The sequence below is a fragment of the Acanthochromis polyacanthus genome, chromosome 4 (genome assembly GCF_021347895.1).
Source record: "Acanthochromis polyacanthus isolate Apoly-LR-REF ecotype Palm Island chromosome 4, KAUST_Apoly_ChrSc, whole genome shotgun sequence".
NCBI lineage: Eukaryota > Metazoa > Chordata > Actinopteri > Pomacentridae > Acanthochromis > Acanthochromis polyacanthus.
In genome coordinates this window covers 12,048,561-12,074,869 of record NC_067116.1, presented here as the reverse complement: position 1 = coordinate 12,074,869, position 26,309 = coordinate 12,048,561, and the positions used below count along the sequence as shown (strand labels likewise).

At 38.5% G+C, this 26,309-nt stretch overlaps 1 protein-coding gene across 1 annotated transcript in view; it reads right to left on the bottom strand.

Annotated features, from left to right (window-relative positions):
- exoc2 (exocyst complex component 2) overlaps positions 1–25,028 on the bottom strand; it is a 54,501-nt gene extending 29,473 nt beyond the window's left edge. The window contains exons 1-6 of the mRNA XM_022205147.2: positions 24,959–25,028; positions 13,477–13,634; positions 11,581–11,757; positions 9,964–10,090; positions 7,951–8,064; positions 3,402–3,526 (exon numbers count right to left, since the gene is read on the bottom strand). Of these exons, the coding sequence (XP_022060839.1) occupies positions 3,402–3,526; positions 7,951–8,064; positions 9,964–10,090; positions 11,581–11,757; positions 13,477–13,594 (661 nt within the window). The 5' untranslated portion in view covers positions 13,595–13,634; positions 24,959–25,028. The remainder of the gene's footprint in view (positions 1–3,401; positions 3,527–7,950; positions 8,065–9,963; positions 10,091–11,580; positions 11,758–13,476; positions 13,635–24,958) is intronic.
- Between the last annotated feature and the right edge of the window lie 1,281 nt (positions 25,029–26,309).

Genomic DNA, 26,309 nt, shown 5'->3' with positions numbered 1-26,309 from the left:
TGCAACAGAAAAGTTTTCCAGTGGGGCAAAAACATCTAACTAATAGGTTCCCTTGAAAGTGACAAAAAAATGACACTGTAATAAATCTCTATCTAACCGTAAAAGAAGTGCAAAACAGAGCTGATATAAGACGTAAAACTTTGGAATCTCAAGACAGAAATGCTTGACAACGCAAATGTTTGACTAAATAAAACAGAATAACTTCATTAAACTCCTCTGATCAATGATGCTCCACCAAAATGGCCGCCAACACCCTTTAATCATTCTACCTCTTGGAAACTAGACTACTGTAAAAGGAACTTAAACCCAGAGCATCAATTTTGCTTCATGTCTGACCCTGATACTCTGTTTGACTAATGACTCTCTGGATTGAAGCATCAAGTGCGGTACCATGTCATTGTGACCTAAAGATACGCTATAATGCCATTTCACTAAACACTTCTGCCAAAATGATATTACAAACATAAAACAGTGGATTTTGATATGGCTCCAGCTAATCCTATGTATTGAAAATCTTTTGAGGCCAGGCAACTTGATGATATACATCAAATCTTTACTTTAGAAACTCTAAGATTATGATCCTAAGCTAAAAATCTGTCTGTAGATTCCAGACTTTTTCCTCCATTTGCCAGAAGTTGAAATCATCTAACTAACCCAAGCAGCATAGTAATTAATAAGATGTGTGGTTTGCAGAAGCAAAAGTCTAAACTGTGTGTGCTTTAGCTTGGAGTCCAGAGTTTATCAAAAAAAGACATTTTATTATATAAGGATTTTATTTTGCTATTTCTGCTGGAAACTGTTAGCTATACTGGAGAGCAATTATGAAGCAATTAGCTGAAAGAGGGAAAAAAAGAGCGAGAGGCAGAAATCTCTTGGATATCAAAGTCAGAGTCTTGGTGTTTGCTCTAAAAAAAAAAATTATCTGCTTAATTTCTTTTCCTAGATTTGGCATCACTTCCTTGTTTCTACCTTGCCAGCAGCAGAACACTTGCATGAAAAAAAATTTCTATTAAAGTCATCAATAAAAATCTCACATGCAAGTAGAACTGAAAATAAACAGGAGATGGAAATGTCATGATGATGACTGAGAGAGCTGGAGGCATGACAGCTACTTGTAAGACAGCACACTCTTAACAACAACACACAAGCGCCTTGTTAATATCTTATTTCACAGTTGATTTCTTTCAAATTCTTACAGTTACTTCTCAGGTGAGATTCATTTGGATTGACTAAGAAAAACAGAAAACTGCCAAACACTGCAGAGAGACAAAGAAAGGATTCACAGTTGCTCAGACAGCTGTGCTAACTAGGTCTGGCAGTGAACTACTGCAGAGCTGTCTCAAGCTAGCTGGCTGGCTGACTGCAAGTGTGCTAGATGGTATGTCGGTTTGGCTGACCATACCTAGCGTGCAGAACTATCTGCACTTGAGCTACCCATTCGAAGTCACTACTTGATTGAGAGCCAAATCTTGGCCCAAGCAAGATGCTGTAGGGCTGTATTAAGTCACTGTGAGAAGAGAGGAGTTTTCATTTAAGAAATAGATATTTGTTGATTCACAGCACTTGCACCTTCTACTGTGCTACCAAATGAGCCTGTTCCTAGATGATAATGTCACCAGACTAAAGTATAGTTGCTGTAAAGAAAATTAGAAAGCCATGAGGCATGAAATCAAGTGCATTAACGGGGTGGAAAATGTAAAGCCCAATAAGACAGATTGGAAAATGCCAACAAAGAAATCATTTTGACCTCTACCAAAAAACTTATGAACAAATGTCTGCCTGCCAAACACACCTCAACAATCTAAACACATGAGATTCATCATTTAAAGCTGAATTCATTCATTTCTCTTGTTATTTGGGTAAAAGGTTAAAATGGCAAACATGTTATTCAACAATTGCCTGATTAAACATTTAGAGGATACATTAGTATTCATTTGGAGATGTGCTTAATACCACCTGATAATTTAAGTACATCACTTACTCTCCAGATACTCACTTTGTTTTTCACTGTGTCCGAGAAGGTTGAGTACAGTAGACTGAGTTAGAGAATTACAAAACAATGACTGAAAAGGCACAAAATCACTCTGTAGGATCAAGAGGTGCTCAAAGATAATTCTCACTGCCAGCGACACCTTTCAGATTTAGTTATTTGATTCATTATAAATATAAAAATATTGATTAGAGCAGATTAAAAAAAAGATCATTTCATGTATCACTTTAAAATACAACTGGCTTTAAGGCTGACAAATTAAATGTAGAATGAGGAAATCTGAATAAACAAGGCAAGTCTAATCAGTTGCATCCATTTGGTGCACTGACTTATTTATGTTAACCGTTTCTAAAATACAGAATAAATCTAGAAAGGATACTTGAGCACAGCTTGCCTTGTTTGCTGGATATTTTGCTTTTTCTGATTCTGTTAAATATCTGTCTATCTGCTCTTATTCAAAAAGCTGCTCTCTAACAACAGGTGTTCCAATTAAAGAAGGACAAGGAGGGTAGTCCAGTAATAAGGAACACATAACATTCAGATCCAGAAAATTCCATGTAGTCTCACAGGTCATAAAGTATCAGTGTAGCATGTTGCCTTGGTCACAGGGCATCCATGGTGCGCAGCTTCCTCCATCCCTGGAGCCTTTACATTTCCCATTGGGGCAGCGGGCACACAGTAGGCACGCTCAGTCTGAACGTGAGAATGACTGTGCATTGTTCCCATTGGTCATATTGGGTCCGTTATCAGCACTATCAGTCCTAATACTCCGGCTTGCATTGTGTTGGGCTGCTCCGTTTATTTAGATTCAGCCACTAACAATGAAAACATTGCCTCTCTTCCAATCGGGGCACAAACATACGGAAAGCAATAATAATAATGATGGAGGCAGAAAAGTGTACATATAAATAGTAAGGGGAAGTAACTGAGTGGCTATGGTGGGAGCAGAGAGTAAACAGACAAAAGTATGAATGATGAAGTGAACAATTGATTTGAGGTACCTGGCAGAGTGACAGCAGTCAGGCTCTGCTACCTTGAAATCTTTCTGGCATCTGAAGGTCAGCGAGTGTGCACATGTCTGTGTTTATATCCACTTTTCCGAGTCAAGTGAGAGTGTGTGTAACAGGTGAGAGCTGATCTCATTTTGATGAAGGTGAATTAACCATGTTGTGGTTGGCTGGTGTAACTGTAGCACAAAGTGGAGGGTTTTCACACCGCGTCCAAATGAGTCTCTTTAATCAACCGCTGCTAAACCACATGTGGAGGAAAATATTCCACAGACACTTGCACACTTTTCAAAAAAGTTATTTTCTGAGTAGAGGTGAAGAGTGGAAATTTGAAAGTTTGTATATTAATTGCAGACCATTTGGTGCAATTCCATAGCACACATAAATGTGTTAATTCCTCTCACCTGACAGAGCGTCTTGAGCCTCAAAAAATGTACTGAGGCCTCCCTTTACATAAGCCAGACTCCCCTCATTCTTCTTGGTAGCCTGCTTCTTCAGATTACTGGCTGCAATCTTCAGTTGCTCAAAACTGTGAAAACAACAAAGTTATATTGCCATTACACTAAAGCGGCAATTAATGATTACTTATTTAAAATAAGCTGATGAATCTTGAAGATCCTTAAAATGCTTACTTTGTACATTCAGCAGTTATATATATATATATATATATATATATATATATATAAAATGATTATCAAAAAGAAAAAATACAGAAAATTTCAACACTCAAATATATTTTTGCCAATTTTGTGCATGCATGTATTTTGGTATGTAAAGAGAAACAATTTCTGGACACACATCTGGAGGGACTGTGAGTACGTGTGTCTGTGTGTCAGTCTCCTGAGTGAGGTTTCCTCCGCAGGAAGAAACAGTCACCCGGTGCGATCCAAACAGAGGCCCCTGGTCATGCTGGATCCTGGGGTCTGGGTTACTGAAAGGCTAAGCAGGGGGAGAGGAAGCCAGGAGAGTCCAAAATAACTCTGCTCTGCCCTAATGTGACAGCCTTTTGGGTCAGCGGCTGCCTTGTCTGCATACCTAACTGTTCTATGAAGAAACAGCTGACCATGTGGAGATTTGAACAAGAAAATAAAACGTAAAAAATGTAATAAAACCAAGCAGAACATTTTTTCCCCTAAACGTGTTCTTTGTAATGTATTTACTTTTGAATTTAGTTAATAACATCTCCCAGTCCATACAACAGGACTGTAACTAAAGATTATTTTCATAAATCTATCAGTGGTTACCTTGGTTACTGGATTAATCAGTTAATTCTGACCAAAAGTCCATAACCCTACTTAATATCTGTGGTTTACTATTTGAGAGTGAACAAACAAACAGACAAAAACCACACAGAAAAAAACAAACCGTGAGCCAGCTGAAGGCTGCAGTGATTTTGGTGACACTACAGTGTATAAGAGCTAAGTTATTGAATATTTGTGTCTCTCTCAGCGGTTTTGGAATTTGCAATTTTACATTAGCCAGACTATAAGCATCCTCTGGTAAATCCACAGCCATATACTGATGTCCCTTACCAAGTCGACTTCGGGAGTTGATTGGGGAATGAAAAACTCTGACCTGCTGGTTGGGTCCTCTCTGTTCTCATGTTTCTTACATGTTGGTCCCCTGACACTGCGTTACTTCAGCTAGACCTTGTACCCACTGCTAGGGGTTCCAGTCTTCCCACTCACATCTGTACATTTGCAAACGTTTTTGCTTCTTTGGACGTGGTGAGTTTCTGATTCTGACCCCGGGTCACTTTTCTATATAGAATTCTGACCTGTGGGTCACTTTTCTAGTATAGAAAACTGACCCGCCCCATAGAATTGTGACCCCCTATATGAAATTTAAAAATTTGCTAATAAAAATGTTCTGCTATACTTACTTACTAGAAAAAAACATCTTTTCACCACCATAGCCTATAATTTACATATGTTAAAGAACATTCTACAAAGTACATTTCTGTATGTATGTATGTATGTATGTATGTATGTGATAGAAGTAATGGATTGAGTTAATCTTTGCCTATTGTGAGGTTGTGAGTAGATTATCCTAAAGGCTGAAGGTGTTTTTCTCTGATCACACCTCATAGGTGTTTCACATGAGGTGTGAATTAACTCAGGTATATAAAGGGCCATGAACATGTCAAGTGTCAGATATCCACCTGACATCCATTGAGTACATATCAAGAGTTATCAGCCGATGAGCTTCAGCAGAATGGAATCCAGTGAATTTGACAGCATATGTGCTTTTCTCAACAGTCCAGAAGTAGCCATGGTAAGTTGAATAAAGCATTTAAACTTGTGTTTATATTACTTATGTGTTGTGACCTAGGTCACTTTTCCATGCTATAGAATAGTGACCCCACTATGTATTATACTAGTTTTTTAATCTAAGTCACTTTTCCATGCTATAGAATATTGACCCCCACTATGTATTATGCTAGTTCTGCAGCCACTTCCAGTCTGTCTTCTCTGTTTAAGCTGATTCAATGTATATTTTAATGTAAATACAATGAATTTGTAAATAAAATCATTATTTTCAATAATGTGTTGTAAAGTTTTCATCCAGTCTCTCTTACATGCTATAAAGTATTGGCCCTCATGATTTTTCCTATAATCTTATATATTATTATTATATATAATTATTATTGCAATATTGAAAAATATCATGTATTTGTAAAACACAATAATATTATTTTAATTTTCATGTGTTTAAATATTTCTTACAGAATAATTGGGGGTGGGTCACTTTTCCATAGGGGGGGTCAGAATTCTATAATAGAAAAGTGACCCACGGGTCACTTTTCCATGGGGGTCAATTTTCTATCTGACACCGGCACTTCTTGCATTGCTTGAAGAGCACAGAGTGGCTATAGCTGCTGATTTTAAGGCTTTGTCAGATGTGATTAACGGCAAACTGGAGAAGATTCAAGCTGAGGTTGTGAACCAGGAGCAACGCATCGGTGCACTTGAAGAAAACACCGGCGCTTGGCGGCCCTCGAGGCTACGTGCCAAGCAATGCAAGGGGAGAATGAACTTTCGAAAATTAATGTTTCTGACGTGGAAGGAAGAAGCAGAAGGCAAAGCGTTCGTCTGGTGGGTCCACGGTAAACTGAGTTCATCTCACAGCTGCTTGTTGAGGTTTTCGGCGCACAGACTATCGTCTCCCCCCGAGCTGGATAAAGCCCATCGTAGCCTGATGGCCAAACTGGGTCCAAACGAGAGGCCGACGCTCGGTCATCCTTCGCTTTCACCGTTTTCAGGTCAAGGACTTGGTGATGAGAAAAAGTGGCGGAGACGCCGTGGGACTTTGGAATACCGTGGTCACAAGCTTCATTTTTATGAGGAGTACAACGCCGATCTTCAGAAGCATCGGGTCGAGTACAGGGATGTTATGGCCAAACTATACAGGAGAGGTTTCCGTCCTTCTCTTCCCTGCTAGGCTTCGGATTACTCTTCCAGATGGCAAAAACTGGTGGCTGTCTTTCGTCTCTGAGGCCACCCGCTTCGTTTATGGCACAGAGGGAAACCAACGCTCTCTAAATTAAGGCGGACGATAATGTGGCTCACTGGTATGGATCTTCCACAACTACCGGACTGACTATGCCAGATCAGATAGCACACTCGATCTTCGGTTATGGTGAAGCTGCGTCGTCCTATGTTCATTCTTTCTGCTGTTTAATATAAAGCTAAAGTTGTTGTTTTTTTGCTAGATTGTTGTTATTATGTTTATCTGTCGACCAATCTAGTTTAGGCTATAATTTTAATATCTGCAGGATTGAAACCAATAGATTGGGAGCACTGCATGGGTAAGAGTGTAGAGCAGATCATGCGGTTGCTGTTCCTCGCAACCTGTTGGGGTGATAACGTTTCAGATGTTACTTCTGATCTCTGTTGCTTAAAAAGGATAAGGAACCCGCTGACTGCTCTTCTTATAGGCCAATATCTCTGTTGAATACTGATTTTAAAATTCTGGCTAGGCTACTGGCATGTAGGCTGTAAAAAATTCTTCGTTCCATAATATCACCTGGCCAAACGGCTTTAGTAATAATCGGCATTCTTTATTTAACATAAGATAACTTCTTAATGTTATTTACACCCCTAACCACAATATACCAGAATGTGTTATTGCTATGGATGCTGAAAAAGCATTCAATAGAGTCAAATAGGATTATATGTTTTTCACGTTACATAGGTTTGGTTTCAGGCCTTTATTGTGTTCCTGGATAAAGCTTCTTCCTTTGGCTTCTAGGACTTTAGAAGCTTCTAAAGTCCTTTGGTCTCAGTTCTAACGAACTGTCAACATATCTGAGTGGCCCCAGACCTTAACTTACCAAACTTCAAGCTAAAAGTCTTGAAATTTTCATTTTTACTGCCAGATAAGTTATTCTGCTAAAGTGGAGGGACTCCTCATCCCCTTCACATTCCCAATGGTTAAAAGATGTAATGTCATGTATGGACTTGGAAAAAAAATCAGGTATACAGTTCGAGGTTCAGAAACAATTTTTACGAAGCGCTGCGTCCTTTTCTGGATTTCTTTGAGAGACTCTCGACTACTGCCACCGAGTAGCTGAGCAGCCCCACCCCCCCACCCCCCTACCCACACCTGCCTTTTTTTCAAATTTATTATTATTTATTTATTTGAATAATTACTGTTATTTTTGCTACTTACATTTCAGTTTTATGTTTGCGTCTTGTGTTATTATTATTACCATTACTATTTATTTATTTTTGTTGTCGTTAATTGGCAGCATTGGCAGTACTGTACATTACAGTGTCATCTTGATTAATAAAAAGACTTTTGAAAAAAAAGAGAAACAAATATGATGCAAGACAATTTCTGCTAAAGGGAAAGATGCTTAACTATGATGTCTGTGTTGCATTTATTTCCCCCTTTTTTTAGCAATGGTTATGAGAAATAACAACATAAGACCGGTCACTAAGAAAAACATACCTGGAGCCTGCATGGTTTTCTATGAGATACCAGGTGGCAGAGAAGTTCTCACGGGTGAAGTCTCCACTCATTCCCGGAAATGTCAGCTCCATGTCTTTCTGTGGGATTTTACCTCTGGAAAAAGACAGATGATTAAAAATTAACACAGAAGATCTGTATTAGACCGTATTTAAAAAATGTACAGTGTTCAAATATATGGTATATAAACACCAGAAAAACTCCACGTCTCAAACTGTGCACTAAAAACTGTGGTGACACAAAGACAAAGAAAAAAACTGCACACATAAATTCATGGTAAACTGTGAGAGCGCAAGGCTTGGCAAAAGAACTGTGAGAAAATTTTTCAATGTGATATTGGGGTCAACTTTTCCAGCAGGGAGCAGTGTGCAGCTGAAAGGTACAGAGGCTGGGAGAGCCTGGCGTGGGAAGTGCACTGTGTGACGCCTGGGTGCCCCTGGAGGACCCAGTACTCATTAGGGAAGCTTGATCTCTACTAATGACCTGTGGTCTACACAAACCAAACCCCCCACCACCACCACCCACTCTGCAGCTACGCACACATACATAGAAAAAACACCACACAAACAGCATAGTCTGTGAAACAGAAAATTCATTTGCAAGAACAGTCTAGGTGACATGCAAATACGCATGCAAAGAAGACAGAGAGCTCATATCGTAACCTTACGGACAAATGATTGCACACAGATTTATGTGTACAAACAGAAAATAAATTAGAAAATTATTTTCAACATATTCAGGACACAATATATTACTTCTAATGGCAGAGATACTGCAATAATTAGGATGCAAAACTAGAATTTTTAAAGGTAGAAAGTACCAACGTACTAGATTTTGGTCTGCATAAACAAGACTGACATTTATTTGGTTTTAGTATATTTTTTCCTGTGTGATCTAATTCCTGCCAAGAAGAAGCATAAACAAACTGTGAAGCTAACTGACAGATATGCATGGCAAAATAAAATGCTTCTGGTGCCCAATCTACTTCAGTAGATACCACACCATGATTATAGAGAAGGAAAATATTTAATATTTACTATTACTAGATCTTTGTTTAATGTGCTAGGTACTGCACTCCGGCTATTATTTACTTGCACAGGTAAGTGACACACTTTAGGGTCCTTGCATGTGTTCAATTTGCACAGGACACAAGATAGACAGGTAGCTACATTTTTACTACTCATGTTTGGAAATTCACCCGGCATCAAGAATTTTATTACATCGTTAATCGAGCATAACACTTAAGATTATAGCAAGTGTAGCAATCACAGTATATTTAGTGAGTGTAACTAATCATCAACTGAAATGTCTCGAACACTTGCATTACAGCTAGTCCAAGTTTTAAGTAATGAACAGCTTGTAAAAACAGCTACAGCTGAATAATCTACCAGTGACATCACTAAACAAAAATGTACACAAACACGCAGACAGAACAGACAACAGAGTGATGCTTTACAACCAACAAAACATCTCCTTTTAAATGCCTTTGTGCAACAAATCAACTCAAACTGGTGGTGCATAGAGTGAATGGTACAGCCTATTTATGGGGGTCTTGTCTCTGACCACGAGCGGTCACTTGCCCCCGGCCCCTCTAAACCAAACAAACGCTAAGCCAGAAATGCCAGAACTTGAAACACAAACTATACATTACAACTTGTGTAGTCCCTGCCAGGCACGTGGGAGGCTGCACCATGCTGCCTGCTCTGAGGCAGTGAACATGTGTGTGGGTTTGCTGCCTTACTTCTTTCCAAATCTCTATCGCTGTCCTCTCTGCTTTATACACAATTATTTCGTTTCCACTCCCTGTGTGGAGCGGTAAGGTGCTGTTTAGCCATTGCCGTGTTGGCATAATATTTCCAATGCTGGCATATGGGGCGAGTTTGGTTCTGTTTAGAGATGTAAACCATGACTCAATGACTAGAGCACTTGTGTTTATGGCGGTCTGATTGTGCTGAGCGATTTTTGTGCGTGTATTGGTGAGCTGTCGGCCCATACTTGTCTATTTCGATGCCCAGTGGATTGCTGGGACGCAGGGAGAGTGGGGATATTCCTTTGTTGCGGTCTGTCCTCATGTCGTAGTAGTTCATTTCATCCACCCACACTGCAGACTGGTCCAGGATACCTGCAAGACAGGGCAGGGCAGACGAGACACAGTCACTCTGGTCTACAACACATCCCAGATGTGCTCCCACACATTGAAATACACTCTCAAACATATTTCACGCAGGTACAATATACATGTAGCAACATATACCCTACCGTTCAAAAGTATAGGGTCACCCAGGCAATTTCATGTTTGCCATAGAAACACACTTTTATTCATGTGCTAACATAATTGCACAAGGGTTTTCTAATCATTAATTAGCCTTTCAACACCATTAGCTAATGCAGCATTAGAACACAGGAGTGATGGTTGCTGGAAATGTTCCTCTGTATCCCTATGGAGATATTCTATTAAAAATCATCCGTTTCCAGCTAGAATAGTCATTTAACACATTAACAATGTCTAGCCTGGATTTCTGATTCATTTAATGTTATCTTCATTGAAAAAAATGCTTTTCCTTCAAAAATAAGGACATTTCTAAGTGACTCCAAACTTTAATTAGTATTAGTACCGACTTAGGATAGATACTTTACTATTTACATTTATTTTCCTTTGATTGAATATATAGCTTAATTATCTTTCGTTTTGTTTTATTTATACTTTATCCAAATTCTGTCAACTATATATTGTAGGTTCCTGTCAAGGGATTGAGAGTGGCTTAACATTTGCAGTTTCAGAAAACACATGCACATGAACAAATATGATCATGCAAGCAATTACAATTAGTTTAATTACAATTATATTAGTTTTAGGAGAAGCTGCAAATATAAAAAAAAGCCCGCCATTTGAGACACATTTTTTAATGTGACAATATATATGCAGCATGAAGAAATGGACACAATGAATGATGAATATACTAGGCATTAGTAAAAGGCTAATACTATCTTTATAGTCAATAGTAACCATTGTAATTATGCATAAGAATGCTTCAAGTAAAATAAACATTTTTAGCAACCTCATTGATGTGTGTTTGACTTAAACCTGCCACATGTGTCCATGCGTTTTCATCACTCAGAATGTTGGAAGTAAAATAAACATTGCAAGTTCATTTTACAAACAGTATATGTGTTTTTCACAGTATTTCGTTAATGGGTCTCTCAATTTGCTCGTTTTTTGTTTTTTTTTTAGTGTACTTCATGTGTTGTCAAACTGTTCAACATGTTTTCCTGTTTTTGAACGATATCTGTTAGAATGCACTTTCATTTGGAAATTTCCTTGAGGTTTCTCTCATTCTTATTTCTGTACATTTGGTTTTAGCTTTTCCCTCACATGAAGCAAGGGCGTGAGAAACAGTGTTGCAGTGATGACATAGACATCTGGCCCAAACCTGCAATTTTAGGCTGAACAACTTGAACTTTCACAATTTTACAACAATTCATAGTCTTAAGAGTAAAATGGTCTAATTTTTTTTTTTTTTAATCAAATATTTACTGCAACTTTTATCTGTGCTAATTGTCCAGGGCAGCACATAACAAATGTCATGTTGATTTTTTTGTCTCGAGTCTCACCAATCCTCTCTGGTCTGATCAGCTTGAATGAGACCGTGGAGGTGCCGAGACCTCCAGACTTGGTGGTGACAATGATTTCTCCCTTGTCATCTTTGGCAGGACCCACGCGGCACACTATTTTGCTGGCTGACATCCACTCAGCTGTCAGCAGGCAGTTATGGCCACAGATCGACAGACCTGAGACAGAGGAGAGAAGGGAAAGGTGAAAAAGGTGAGAGACACAGACACACTGTGACAGAATAAATAAACTATCGCACAGACACACACCCACAGAAAATCTATAACAAGAGGATCTCACTTAGACAGCAGTGAAGTCTATCCGCTAGTTTAGTCAAACTGTCAATGGAGGTCAAAGTTCAAGCTGGGGCCATGATGGGTGTGGGTGGCCTTGATCTTCCTTCCTCTCACTCAGCTCCTTCAGGGTCATGTTTGTCACTTCAGAGCTAAGTGGCTCATTAGTGGCACGATGTGCACTCTGCATCTGTCAACCTCTTTTTAAACACCATTTGGGCAGTGGAAGACAGACAAAGGAATTACTTTCACATTTCCAGCTAAGGGGATTCAAAAAGTTTCACCTGAGTGTAATCAAATGTTGTAGGAGCCTACAAGAGCTGATTATCAAATGACCCATAAAACCATGAATAATATGCCCATTAGAATCCCATTTCCTGCCTCTGTTCTCTACTGGTCACTTTGCTTGAATACATAAGCACTCACTCACATTTGTGCATATCTATTTGTCTAATTCCAGGCCCCAGGGACATTCGTGGTCAGAAATAGACCTGTATCACTGGACACCACACTGCTTGCCAAGTATGAGTCCACTAACCCGTTCCCCTTTCTCCACCTCTACTAAAATCAAAGAAGCAGGCTACAGGAGGAACTGACAAATGTGAGGGAAAATACCCGCATAGAAAACACACAATGAGAACAAGATGGTGCATCTGTGTGGCTTTAGATTATTATTTTAAAAACACACCAGCAACAATTTTTTTTACACATTAATCCATATTGATAAGCTCCTGCATTTGTAAAACTGGGCAGACAGTAATTTAAATATAAATGAATTATTGAGTGTATTACGGAGTCTTTTTCAAGAGTAATGAGAAAAACACAAAAAGCAAAACTGAACTAAATCAAAGTCAATTTATATTTGCCGAGTCTGGGATATTTGTTCACATATTTTCTTTCTAGTAAAACTGATGAATTTCTAATATCTCAATTCCATGGAGATTTTCTTTTCTGGTGTGTAAACTGTAAAAAGCACTGCAGCACCAAATCATTTAAAATGTAAAACAAAGTACAAATGGCATATTTCAAATTATACTCGCACAAATAAATTGTACAATTAAGCTGATATTGTTTTAAAACACTTCCTTCAGCTATAAGATATCACAGGTTTTTAATAATATTACAGAAATAAACAAGTTGTTTTAATTTTAAAAATAGTTGTTATAACATATATTTAGGTACTTTAAACAATCATGTATACAGATGAAAAATAATTAATTATTGCTGATGTGAATAGCGACAATGCTTGCAGAATTAGGGCTTAACTTGCTTTTACTTAGGCAGCTTGTTATTCCACTTATTAAACTGCTCTGAAAGCAAAACCTAAGTAGTGAATAGCTAAGGAAATTCTTATGTCAGAGGGGGAAAAAGTTAGGTGTACTGTTCACCTACGTATTGTGCTCTAAAAAAATCCAGATATTGCATATTTATCATGATTATACACCAACATATAAAAATACTTTACTAAGAAAGATAAAGTTAAAAAATGAAAAGCAATACAGTATAACAAAAATATACATAAAAATGTAACAAACTTAGAAACTACAACATTTTACTATGACAGAGATGTGTGTAAGGTTAGCTATGTGTTTAGAAACGTATTACCGATGAGGTCAGCTGGGCCTGTGCCTAAGTTTTCTCCACGGATGGTGACTTTGGTCCAGGCTGCACCCTCCTTGGGCGAGATGCCCGTGACTAACGGGGGTTGACGGGCACGGGACATGGTGGTCTGAGGCAAAAAGGAACGCTGGGTCTATCTGCACCTGGAAGTGGAAAATAATGAAGAATCATACACAGCAGAACATGGTCACTAACAAAGAACTCAGCACACTGACTGAGCAATCTGTACAAAAACAATTCATTCGACCGCTGACAGGACATTAATCAGAAGTATTGAAAATCGGTTAATAAGTAAGAAATGTATAAACATCATTCATCCCACTGTTTGTTCGACACATATAATTATTTATTTTTAATTAGAAAAAACTGAAAAACATGTGGACAAGGCAGCTTGGTCTCCATTATCATGTGAAGCAAAATCACTAACTTTTTAAAAGCTAAATGATTGATCTTTCATATAAAAGCAATAAATCGGACTAAATAAAAAGTATTAGATACATCTCTAGTGCGCTAAATGGCCTACGGAAAAAAAAAATCAATACTGCTTTACGAAGGGACAGAATGGTGTCAAATGGTTCCCACAAACACAAGCATGCATAATAGAAATTTTCGCAGAAAGCCTAACTCTGAAAATTTTTGTCAGCAATAGTTGGAAAACACACAACCCTGTTCTGATTAATCAGAATTCATGAAAGATATTTTTTTTATCAATTCACCAGAAGTTCCCAGGATTTCTAATACTTTGTTTTTTAGGACTGACTGGGGATTTTAAAATACGAGTAGCGTTACGTTGGTAGAATTAATTTCCCACCCTGTAGGTCTCCAAACAATGTATGCATTGCAGCAGTTATCTCTTAGATAATTGGAAAAATAGAAAAGGCAGCCAAGAATGAAGGAGCAGACAGAGAGTAAGGAGGAAAGGAAGAATGTAAACCTTGCAGTGCAGGATAAATAAACCTGGCCTTCCCAATCATTCCACATAAGCCTCCACAATACTGTACAGATTACAGGACCAAAGAAGGAGCACCAATGCAAATCTGTTCATGTTGGGTCTGAGTTAAGAAAGAGAGGGAAAGGTTCCAAATGAAAAAATGAAAGGATGTATTTCAGCAGCACAGATGTTTGCTAATAAATTACTGCCAGGTCTCAAAAAGGCTGACCAATTGAGACTCTTTGAAGCGGGTTGAGCAAGGCTTCCGCCCTTTTGCTCCGCAGCCAAAACACGATCTCCACAAACAATGCAGGAGTTCACATGGGCCAGACCTACAATAAAATCATGGTAGCCACGCGTTATTTGGCCACTAATTAGGTGTTACGTGCACAAATGAGATGCAGTCAGACTTCAACCAGTCAGAGGCTCTAACATCAGAGGAAACAAAAACTGACAGAGCACAACACTGATTAGTCTACTTGTTAAAGATATTATCTTGTAGCAAAAAGTTTCAGTTCCTTCAGTGGCCAATTCATCGATCAATGGCCACAAACCAAGTTTAGGGCTGCAGCGTATGCTAATCTCTTCTTAACTATGCATTAATCTATTATTTTGTAAATATTAGATCAAGTACATAATTCATAAAAAGTTCACTGCAATTTCCATGATGCCTAGGAAACATTTTTACATTGCTTGTTTGGCTGGACCAACAGTTTTCACGGATATAAAGGTGAGAAAAACAGCAAAACCTCACATTTAAAAAGCACAAGAGATTCTTTTGCTTGACAAATGAACCTAACAATTAAGGCATCCTATTCCAGTCTCAGGGTCTGGACCTGAAGTGATGACATTAAAAACAGGTAGCGATTAAATCCAAAAACTGAAAAAGCTTTAATAAAAAGTCTAATTTAAAACCTATATACACATGTCAAAAATAAACTGCTTCAATTATGTACGCTGAAGATCTCACACTGGACTCTAGGAAGTGTGATGGATGCCTTTTATTATTTCGAGCATTTTAGGACTAAACAAATAAATGTACTGAATAATCAAGAACACAATAGATTAGTAAATAATAAAGATGATCATTACTTGCAGACTTACTATATACAAATCAGGCATTCATTGACTAATTATTTACACAGTGAGGCCCTGTACCCCATCTAATTAGACCTGGTGAGTTCAAATAAACACTAGTGTCAACATATTGTGCTTCAGGAATCTTAAGCTGCATAGTGGTCATTTTAGAGTAAAATATTTTTTCATAACACATCATTAAAATACCTGTCAATTAACCCTCTGAAACCTAAACCTGCCAGTTCAAGCCTGTTTTCTTTAAAAATATAAACAAATACATAGAACTCACCAAACTTACACCATTTATCAGAAGAACTTTGGATTGTTGGGCTTTCCCTGTTCGTAATTCGCAAGTTCTGAACCTTACTATCCTAAGCACTTTGATGGCATATGTTGTCAATCTGAGCTATATAAATAAAACTGAAGAACAAACTAATAACAAAAACAGAAAGATTCATCAGACTTTCAATTTTTCGATGGTGCTTCGACTAATCATCTATGCTGTGCTCCTTCACTGAAATGTCTAATATTGTAATAACATCACTTTATTCTAGATTCCATTCTTTATTTCATTTCAAAATGCACAAAAAATAATCTCTTTGCACCAGATTCTGTAAGAAAAAAAAATACGATAAATACAGAAATTACACTCCTCAGCATAACCATGAAGTCATTAGTAACACAACGGCAAACAAGAGTCACAAAACAAAAACTCACAGACTTTTGGGCTGAACTGGGCTGAACTGCATGGCCAACAGCAGTCAAGGATGGAAACAAATTAGAAATTTATTTGGTAAAATGTGTATAGCATGTATAATTAGCATTTTTTCCCAGTTTTGGTAACACCTTTGGGCAGATGGAAAAATGTCGACTTGTTTCAAGATTTTGTCAATTTTTGTACACAAAAATTCAACTTTCATTATTGAAGGATTGACAGCATTCTAACTTTATTATACTGCACTAAAGACATTGTTGAGTTCTCACTACTTCGAGCCATTGTACTTCTTCCACAGAGGTGCCACAGTTTATAATTTATTGAAAAAATTAGCCCAAAGTGAGTAAAAATGTGTTAGGAGCAAAAATCGACCAGAAACTCCTTTGGGTTCAGAGGGTTGAAATGTTGGGAATCTTTCTGAAATACTCTATTACAAAAAATATTGTCAATTAACTAAAATCGGCGAAGCATTTGAGAGATTAACCACTTAAAGCTCCCAGTTTATCAGCTGTTCAGTATATGGCATGAAGTAAAAACCACAGGACAAAGAACTCAGATTTTCATTACACTTTCCTTTAAAAGGTCTGAAATTACAGAAACAAGACACAGCAAAAACACAGAAGCACAAAAAACAGCAGTCTAGACCCCAGCAAATGTCTTGACCCAGAAACATCCAAGAGAAGGAACCTTTATGGGAACTCCCCTTGTCTTCCAAATTGCGCCAGCGTAACAGTTAACACGTAAACTCCAGCGGGATTTACCTCTGGTTGTTGCTGCTGCCCTGCGTTTGTCATAGGAAATGGAGGGGCTATGGATCTGACATGAAGAAGATAAAAGGTTAACAGGCCTAAAACAAGAGCTTGGCATATCCCTTCATCAATCCCACATGTTTAGAGTGGGAGCAGCAAGGGGCACAGCACAGGGCTCTCTGTTTTGTATAATTCTGATTCTGCTTCCAGGAGTGTTTCTATCCTATCCCCTAGTAATCTTGGAAATACACACACACACATATATGTACGTACACACACACAGGGCAAAATGACAGCTCAGCTAGGTTGCGTGCAAGGGGCCTGAACTAGTGTTGTGTGGTCTGTGCGTATGCGAGTATGTGGAAGGATCTGCAAAGAGGTCTGGGTAGTGCGTGTGTGTGTGTGTGTGTGTGTGTGTGTGTGTGTGTGTGTGTGTGTGTGTGTGTGTGTGTGTGTGTGTGTGGTCTGGGTGTGTGGTCTCCGGCGCGGGCCTGGGGAGAGCCTGCTGACGGCTGGGATGAGAAAAGAGCCGCTGTGTTTACTTTACTCTGGGGGCTGTGCATGGACACGGGAACACTGCCCAGACCCCTCTCCATAACACCAGCATGCATGCACGCACACGCGCAGACACGCACACTCATATGACGCTCCAAGTCACATAGTAACTAAGGAGACTCTTGCACAAGTCTCATGTCATGCACCATCACAAATACCCTGCAAACAAGGTAATAGGAACTATAATTTTATAAAGGCTGAGGTCTAACTATGAATGAATTTTCCTAAAAGTAGTATGAAGAGGAAAACAAAAGAAAATCTTTCAGAATCTCCAAGTGGAAACTTATGAGGTAGGCAGTGAGAGGAATAAAGGCATTAACCTCTAGAGGGCATTAGAAGATCCCCTTAAGATTATACCCATGTTGCTTCCAACTTGTGTCAAGCTATGTTGCTCTGTGCAGGCAAAGTCAAATAAATGACAACACTGAACCAGATTTAGCCTCTTTTGTTTTGCCTGATCTCTCCCAACCATGATGCCAGTAGCCATAAGCCCCAACCCTTCTCTTTTTGGTAAACTGTCTAAAAAGGCAGATTTGTTTTTCTTAGTGGCTGACTAATTTGCATGGGAGCTGTAGAACTCTGAAGTTTGGGATCTCATGGCAGCACTAAGTGGCCACCATACTTTGGCTCAGTGCTGGAATAGGCAGACATAAAGGAAAAACGTTTTTTTATTAAATCTCAACAAATCTTTTGTCATATGAAACCATTTCATTTTATTAACAAAAAACATTTCCTAAATGTTCCAGAGATAATGGCAGCAATGCTTCCCTTTCAATGAAAATCAGGACACTAAAGGCATGCTTGTAAAAATATTTGAGAGTAGAATGTAGGCATCAAGATTTTTATGTCTGACTGAATTTTCTCTGTCGCTGGGCAGGATGCTGGGTTTGGAAAGGCGATGGCAAACACATGTTGGAAAAGTCTACTATATTAGAAAAACATTTTGGAATCACAACTGCAATTTTGGCTTATAAAATCATTCATAAGCCAACTCAATACTTTATTAATATGATTGATATGTTTTTTTTTATCACAACCAGCCAAACTACATAGAAAACACAAAAAATTAAACCTAAACAAAAAAAAAATAGTTTGTATTTAACGGTGTTTGATTGTTGACAAAAAGTTGAAACCATCAATGTTGAAAACAGAATTCTGTAAAAACGATACTATTATCAGATACAAAATGCAACTCTGCGGGTAATTGGAAAGCATTTATGGAATAAGCTGAAATGCTGATTCCTGAATTGGTCAACAGACAGAAAATTATTCATTAATTACTTTTCAGTCAGTTATCAGTCAAAAATGCCCCATGTTTTCTGATTACAGTTGATGGTTTAACACATTAAGCGATCTGAAACTATCACATTGGGTTTGAACAACTGAACATTTTTTGAAATTGTATACACTATGTAAATAATTGATTAATAAAAAAATAACTATCAGAAAAAATGGTCAACAACTAATTGAAATGTACTTAGATTAGACAGCTCCCTCTCCATTTCTGGCCTATCTTTGCTGTGCACCATAAAAAATGGAAGAGTCTAACTCTAAAAGTTGTTCATCTGGGCAACAAGAATCTTTATAGTCTTCCAAGTGATGCATTAGAATCACAATTCCCCCTCCATACTCTGAACGTTGATTGGTTTTTACTTTGATAACTATTAAAAAAAAAAAACAGTCTCAGCTTTAACACAGACATAAAGTCTACCATTACCTTATTCACGATATCAGCACATGCACACGCTGCCACATGACTACCTCATGAATAAGGCATTCGTACCTTATATCATATGCTGCTCTGAGCTCAAAGGTGACTCACATATGGCAGTGATTGGCGCGCGCATGCGTGTGTGTGTGTGTGCGCGTGTGTGTCTAAGAGAGAGCGCGTTGGGTTTAGTAGGCACAAAGGGACCCATTTAGACAGCTCATCACCCTCAACCCCCTCCATCATCCATCAGAAAATATAACTTGCTATGCTGAGAAACACCCCCTTCCCCATGCCCCCACCAACTCCATTTCACTCCGTACTCCCCAACATTACACAACCACCAGATTCCATAAAAGATCCCCCCCAACTCCTCTGAATGCACAGAGCCAAGCAAACATCACCCAGCTTGAGAAGACTGGCTTAATCACACAGGCTGGGTGGAGCTTCAAACAATCCTCCTCAGTGTTCACTCACACCCAGGCTACCACATGCCTCTAAGATGTGGAGAGGGGAATGTAGCTGAAAGCCAAAAATTGACCATAGTATGTGTCAACTGTATCAAGTTTCAACTGAATGGATCATATTAATATGAAAATCGCAGAATCTGTTTGAAAACAGATGTTGTGACCACTGACCAATCACAGAGTTCTTCCACCATGAGTCAGCATCTCCTCTGTGACCAGCGACTCCCAGAACTCATGCAGACTCTTCCGTGACAGCAAAGGAGGACAGAGTGATCAGATGTGTGCCTCTGGCTAACTATCCTCCCATCATGATGTCTGCCCACAGGGTTTATTATCTTTAGGGCTATCTGTTTGTTTGTTTGTCAGTCTCAAGTGCTTTACAGAGTTATGACTAAAGAAGTGAAGTTCCCAACTTCCCATATAAAAACCTTGGACCAATAAACAGAAATATGAAGTATAGGCCTGCAAATGCAGGAAAATGTTTTGAAAGGATAAAGAAGCTGGAGACGGGGAGCTCTAAACAATGACATTGCGAAATGGAGCAGTTTGAACCTTCGTAAGCCAGGCTATAACACTGCTAGGCCATCATATGTGAATGTGTATATTAGGGCTGGACCTGAATATCCGAATATTAGTCGGGCGTGACGGTGGTATCCGAATATTAATTTTGAGATCCGAATATTCGCCTGTGCCCCTGTCCGTCACTGCAGACTACTTACAGTGACAAGTTAAACTGTATTTCACTTCCCTCCAAATGGCGCATATATATATATATATATATTTATATATATATATATACACACACACATATACGTGTGTGTGTGTGCAGATGTATATACACACACGTGTGTGTGTAGAGATATATATATATATATATATATATATATATATATATATAGACACACACATACATATATATGTGTGTGTGTGTGTGTATATATATACACATATATATATATATACACACACACACGTAAAATTGCTAAACTGCTAAACCGAGGAATGGGTAAAGAGGTTGCTTAATATCCAGAGTTCCTCAGGTAAGAAGACATGTCATGTGCCTTCTTGTTAAGAACTCCACCATGGACCGACTCCTTTCCGTTTGGATTAATAAAGTATCTATCTATGTAATAAATACTGGAGCCCGCAAGGAAAAAGAGAAACTAACAAAATTGACAGTATCTTACCACTCTTTAGTGCTTTTAAAAGTTTCCAAGTCATTTGACTGCTTGCAAGAGAAATCTTACAGTAATACTTCTTTTCTCTTCTTTTTGTATTTCTTTGCACTTAAAAAAAGTTATACCAATTCACTGTTTAAACTGTGGCTGCACATGTAGTTATTTTCTTCTCTAAATGTTAAGATATTATTTAGTAGACCTGAAGCCCTCTTCGTTATTGTATAAACACTTCAAATTTGAGTGTTTTCATACAGGGCAGAGTCTAAGCCTATTTAAGCAAATGCACCTTATCAAATATTGTTGCAAAATACTTTCTTTAACTTGGTCTTTCTAAGTTAAGCATTGCCTGATCATATAGGTTTGCTTAGCTGATTGATTGGATGAGAGTGTATGCGAGCCATTGATTGTTGATAGCAGTGCATTGTCCATCATTTGTGTTGATATCCATCCTTAAAAGTTCCCTGTTAGCACCTAACAGTTAGCAAATACAGGACTCTATACTACACTTCTGCCTCTCTTCCCCAAAGTAAGCGCTACTCAGCTGGGGGAAGGTGGGGTAGATGGCGGGGGCAATGCTATGCTGATCCATTTCCTGTCCCCTCCTGGAGCTCTAATTGAAAAATTTGGGTGGCCCTGCTTGTTTGTTTTGGTGGAATGTGGTGGGTTGTTTTTTTTTTAGGCTTTTCCTCAGTGCCGCTGCTCCATAGACCTCGGGGTGAATCAAGTGACGGGGGTCAGGCCGAGCCTTGTTTTTGAAGCGGCACTTCTCTCTTTCCCCTGTCTGCTCTCTGCAGTCTGCCCCACCTGGTAGCCTCCTCCCTGCTGACAGGCTTGCTGGGCCACTGATCTTCTCGCAATGGTTTCTGTGACCCAGTCAGACGTGAACAGGCAAACAGCATAGCTCAAAGTCCCAGACTCAGTGTATAGTGTAGTTCAGTTGGTGTGGATCCTTGCAAGATTCAGCCTCACCGACAAAGCTTAATTATAAAGTGGCACACTTAATACAAAATGAACAGTTAAAATTGTTTTTTTCTCATCTAGTAACCATATCAGTATTTTTTCTTTGTTTTCCTTTGTTTAATCTTCTGAATTTGGTTTTCACTTTTTTTCCCCCATCAGTAAATTGTTAACTGCAGCCCAAGCAGATTATTCCTTTGCCTCCGTTCCACCTTGGTGAAGGCATGAGCTCAGTGCTTTTGTCCATTTGTCAGCCAAGTCTGCGAACACTTGGCAAGATCTTAGAATAATGGAAGAACTATTCATTTCTGTGGCCAGTCTGATTATTTTCTTTGAATTTGCATGATAGGGGAGAACTGAGCTCTCTGATTCTTCTTATTTAATTAGTTTTTTCGGGGGGACAATTTGATGTTACTTTTTTGTAGGGCTGGACCCGAATATCCGAATATTCGTTCGCTACGGCACTATCCGGATATTAATTTTGGTATCCAAATATTCGTCCCCCCCCCGGTCAGAGGTTACCGGGCGGAAAGAATATGCAGCATTACTGTCTTCCCTCCGCCTTCGGCCCACATCAGCATTTATCGGCTCATCTCGTCGTGTGATCACATAAACATATGTCTATAACATATACACATATGTAAATGTGATCACCCCCTCCTCCCCCCAGACGAAAATATTCGGTGCTCGTCTCTTCCCTGCGCCTTCGGCCCACTTCGGCTCATCCCGCCGTGTTCTTCGGCTCATTTCAGCTCCTCCATTCGTGTTTGTAAACACCACCCGAATGGCCGGGTGGCTGCCGACTCTGATGTCACACTTCACTTCGTTGCATAAACACAAGAGAAGATGCTGAAGACCTCCCCTGTTTGTGAATTCTTCAGTTTAACTGAAGACAAAACGAAGGCAACATTTGGACCCGGGAGACCAGACGAACGGATTCAAATATTCGGGTCATCTCCACTGCGCCGCCCCCCACACCCCCACCCCCCTCTTGTCAGTGAGCGTAAACAATATTTTTACAGGATAAAGGTATGTCAAGCAAAAATGGCAAATATTCACTGGTTCTAGATTCTCAAGTGGTAAACATGGCATGCTAAATGAAACAAGAAATATAAATTTGGGGCATTACAAACAAAGAAAAATCATACAGCCATTATCTTGACAGATATTAGGATTGTAATGTGAGTACGGTAACAATTTTTAAAGGATTTTTTGCATTCCTTTACCACTGGTACAACTTTAAAAATGACTATGGGAATTTGCTGTGGTCCATACCAAAAAAGTCAAATACCCTTATGTCTGGAGAGTATGATTTGGCGGTCAAGGCACCTTTATAACACAAATCTGTTTAATTTGTGATTTTATGTTGTGACACATAGTGAGTAGTATTTCAATTAATTCTTCAGGCCCTATTGTAATATCTTCTTGAGCTCTGCAAAATTAAAACAGGAATTTTCCAACAGCTTAAGATAAAACAATTACCCAATAAAAATGTTATCTGGTGACTCAATAATGAAAATTATGATTAGCTGCAGTCACAATTAATAGCAGCTTTAAAAATGAGTACAGTAGCACAATTACTGTGTCCTTCTACAGTTCCAAGCTTTGCTACAGTTCAAGTTTTCCAAGCTAAAGAGGCAGTTTGAGAGAATGGTGTGCAATAAAAAAAAAGTCAGTTAATAAAAAAATAATAAGATCATTTCCAAAGAGGAAGGAATGATGTCCAGTTTTTTAAAACAAGCCAACGAGTTCATGCCAGTGATAAACAAATACCTTTGTTCAATGCAGATTCACATCTGTACTTGAATGACAAAGTCATAGCAGTGAGACAAGACTGGAAGAATGCTCTACTTGCAATCAAGTTGCTTAATGGAACAGTTAGTCAAATTGCCATTATATACAAACCAACTTGTGCTATCTCATCCAAATATTCTAAGGTTTAGTGTGATCTGTGTGTCTTCCACTACATGCAAGGCTGACTTTAAATCATATGATGTCATTTGGTGTGGTCATTTCCTTTTGTACTTAATCCTATCTGTAAACATTTAGATGTTTTCCAAGTACAATTTAAGTGTCATATCCAATGCGTTTTCTTTGTTTTTAGTGGCAGTTTCATGGGCCATTATGTTAGTGATTTTAGTGAAGTTAAAGGGCTGCTACTCATGATACACTGGAATGCCTTGCTGTGTTTTTAAAATTTAATAGAAATCATGCCACCTGGCAATGAGCAACAACTGCAAATTTTCTATTACCTACACACTCCCTAACTTGTGTGTGCTGTATTAAATTGCCACCATCACACAATTGTATTTAATTTGAACTAGAGATTTCTTCCGCACAGTTTAGAGGATCACACAGAGGGGTGATAAAGGAAGGTTTTGATGTTGATGGTGTTTTGATTTAGTTTTGGTATATTTGCAGAAAATGCCACCTTTTGAATTACCAAACTATTAACATAGTAACAATTTGCAGGTGAGTGAAACTTAATGTTAAGACTCTGAGCATCACAAATATTTGAAGAATATTATACTGACAATATGAACAAACTATATATTATTCAATATACGGAGACAATCACAATACAGAGAAAAACACAAGTGGCCAGGAGTAGAAAACAAAGCAGCAGCAGGAGTTTTTGTAGCCATTAATGTGACATTACAGTGCCGAAATTCCCAGAAACTGTTCACATCTAATACAAAGTCTAGAAATATGTTTTGCAACATACAACACACAATATCACCTTTACACAGACAGAAATGCCAACGGAGTGTGACTACTCGTCATGTCGTTCACACAATGCGACATGACATTAAGTCCGTCGCACAGCTTCTTCTACGAACACCCACTATCACAGACACGCTACAGACAGCCGTTCCAACACACAAAACTCTCCTCAGTGGGTTTAAAGGCAATTATTTCTTCCTTGTTGGCATATTTCACAGCTAACGTCAGCTAAGGCTAACGTTCATTAGCAGTCCAATTCGTTTTGGCCGAAAGATACGCACTGGCTGTCATTTACGTTCGTCTTACACTAAAAGAAGCGCTTTTATTTCTACATGCCGTGTAATAATTAAATTGAGTCTATCTGAGACAGCTAAAGGTTAAATATCTTCGAGAAATGGAAACTTACAGTTTACAGCAGGGTCCCTGCAGCGACCGTTTCCTGTATCTGTGACTACTTCCGGCTGCTGTTTCCAGCCACACCCTTCAAAATAAAATTGATGAATTTAAATTATAGACGGTATATAATTAATAGTCTATTAATGAAACAGAATAATAATTATTTGTATGTATAATAATATATATACTTAAAATGTTTGCAGCAAACGCTATGAGTAATTTATTACACTGAAACGTGCAATTTTCCAATTTATGTTTGTCATTGCAGTTGAAAAATACTATAGTACGGTTGTGGTTTATACAAGTTTCAAGTCACTTTTGCTCATAACTGTTCATGACCTAAAATAAAATTCTAGAAGCAAAATCAAGTGGGAAATTCCAACATCTTAGGATTAAATATTACTACTAAATTCATTCTACTTTAAAAGACAGATTTATCATCTCTGATTGTAGTTCAGTTTTTCAGTTAGCCTTTGACAGGATGTTAAGTCGGTGATGATTTGTGGTTTGTTCTCATCTGCCAGAGCACTTTTTCGAGAATCAATTTAAGTGATCAATAAGACCACAGCAAATGATGACTAAAATTTATTCAGTCCTCGATTTTTTTTTTATATTCAAAATGGATCAATTTCATGTGATAAAAGCAGTCTGCATGCTCATCTGAAGTGTTGTGTCCTTTGTGTGAGAATGTTAAAGCCCAATGGGAGGTAAACTTCTTTCCTCATCTCTCTTTTCACGGTGTATCTCTGAGGTATTTCCACTTGTTCTGGGAAAGGCGCAGCATCATTAGAAATGCAACAGAGACCACCCAGGCACACTGTAGAACCCTGATTCCATTACATTTATCTCACTAAATTGTGCAGGACAGAAAGAATTTCTGAGATAAGGCAAGGCCCAATCCCCAGGGAAACCACATTGTCCAATTAGGCAGGATAATCTGATAACTGAGGGATCAAACTGTGACTTGGGAGTTTGCACAGATGCTGATGTAACACAGAGGCTGTTTGTCTACATAAACATCAACTTAAAGCAATGACGCTGGAAGATTTTGATCTTGGTCTCAGTGGTGCAGCCTTTGCCAGCGAATGAGAAACTCAGTGGCATATCACATATACCACCTGCTAAATCTACAAATCAGCACGCTATTTATCTCATTATATATGCTCTGTGTTTTAAGATAGAAGTGTAATGCATGCAAAATTATTTGAAGAGAATATCTATGTATTTATCAAGATTTGATCCATTTTACATGTTACAGCTCAGAAATGCAAGAACCCCTAGTACATATTATTAGTATTTACTCAGGTCAAAGGAATAATTCACCATTTTGGGAAATACACTATAAGGAACAAGATAAGAAT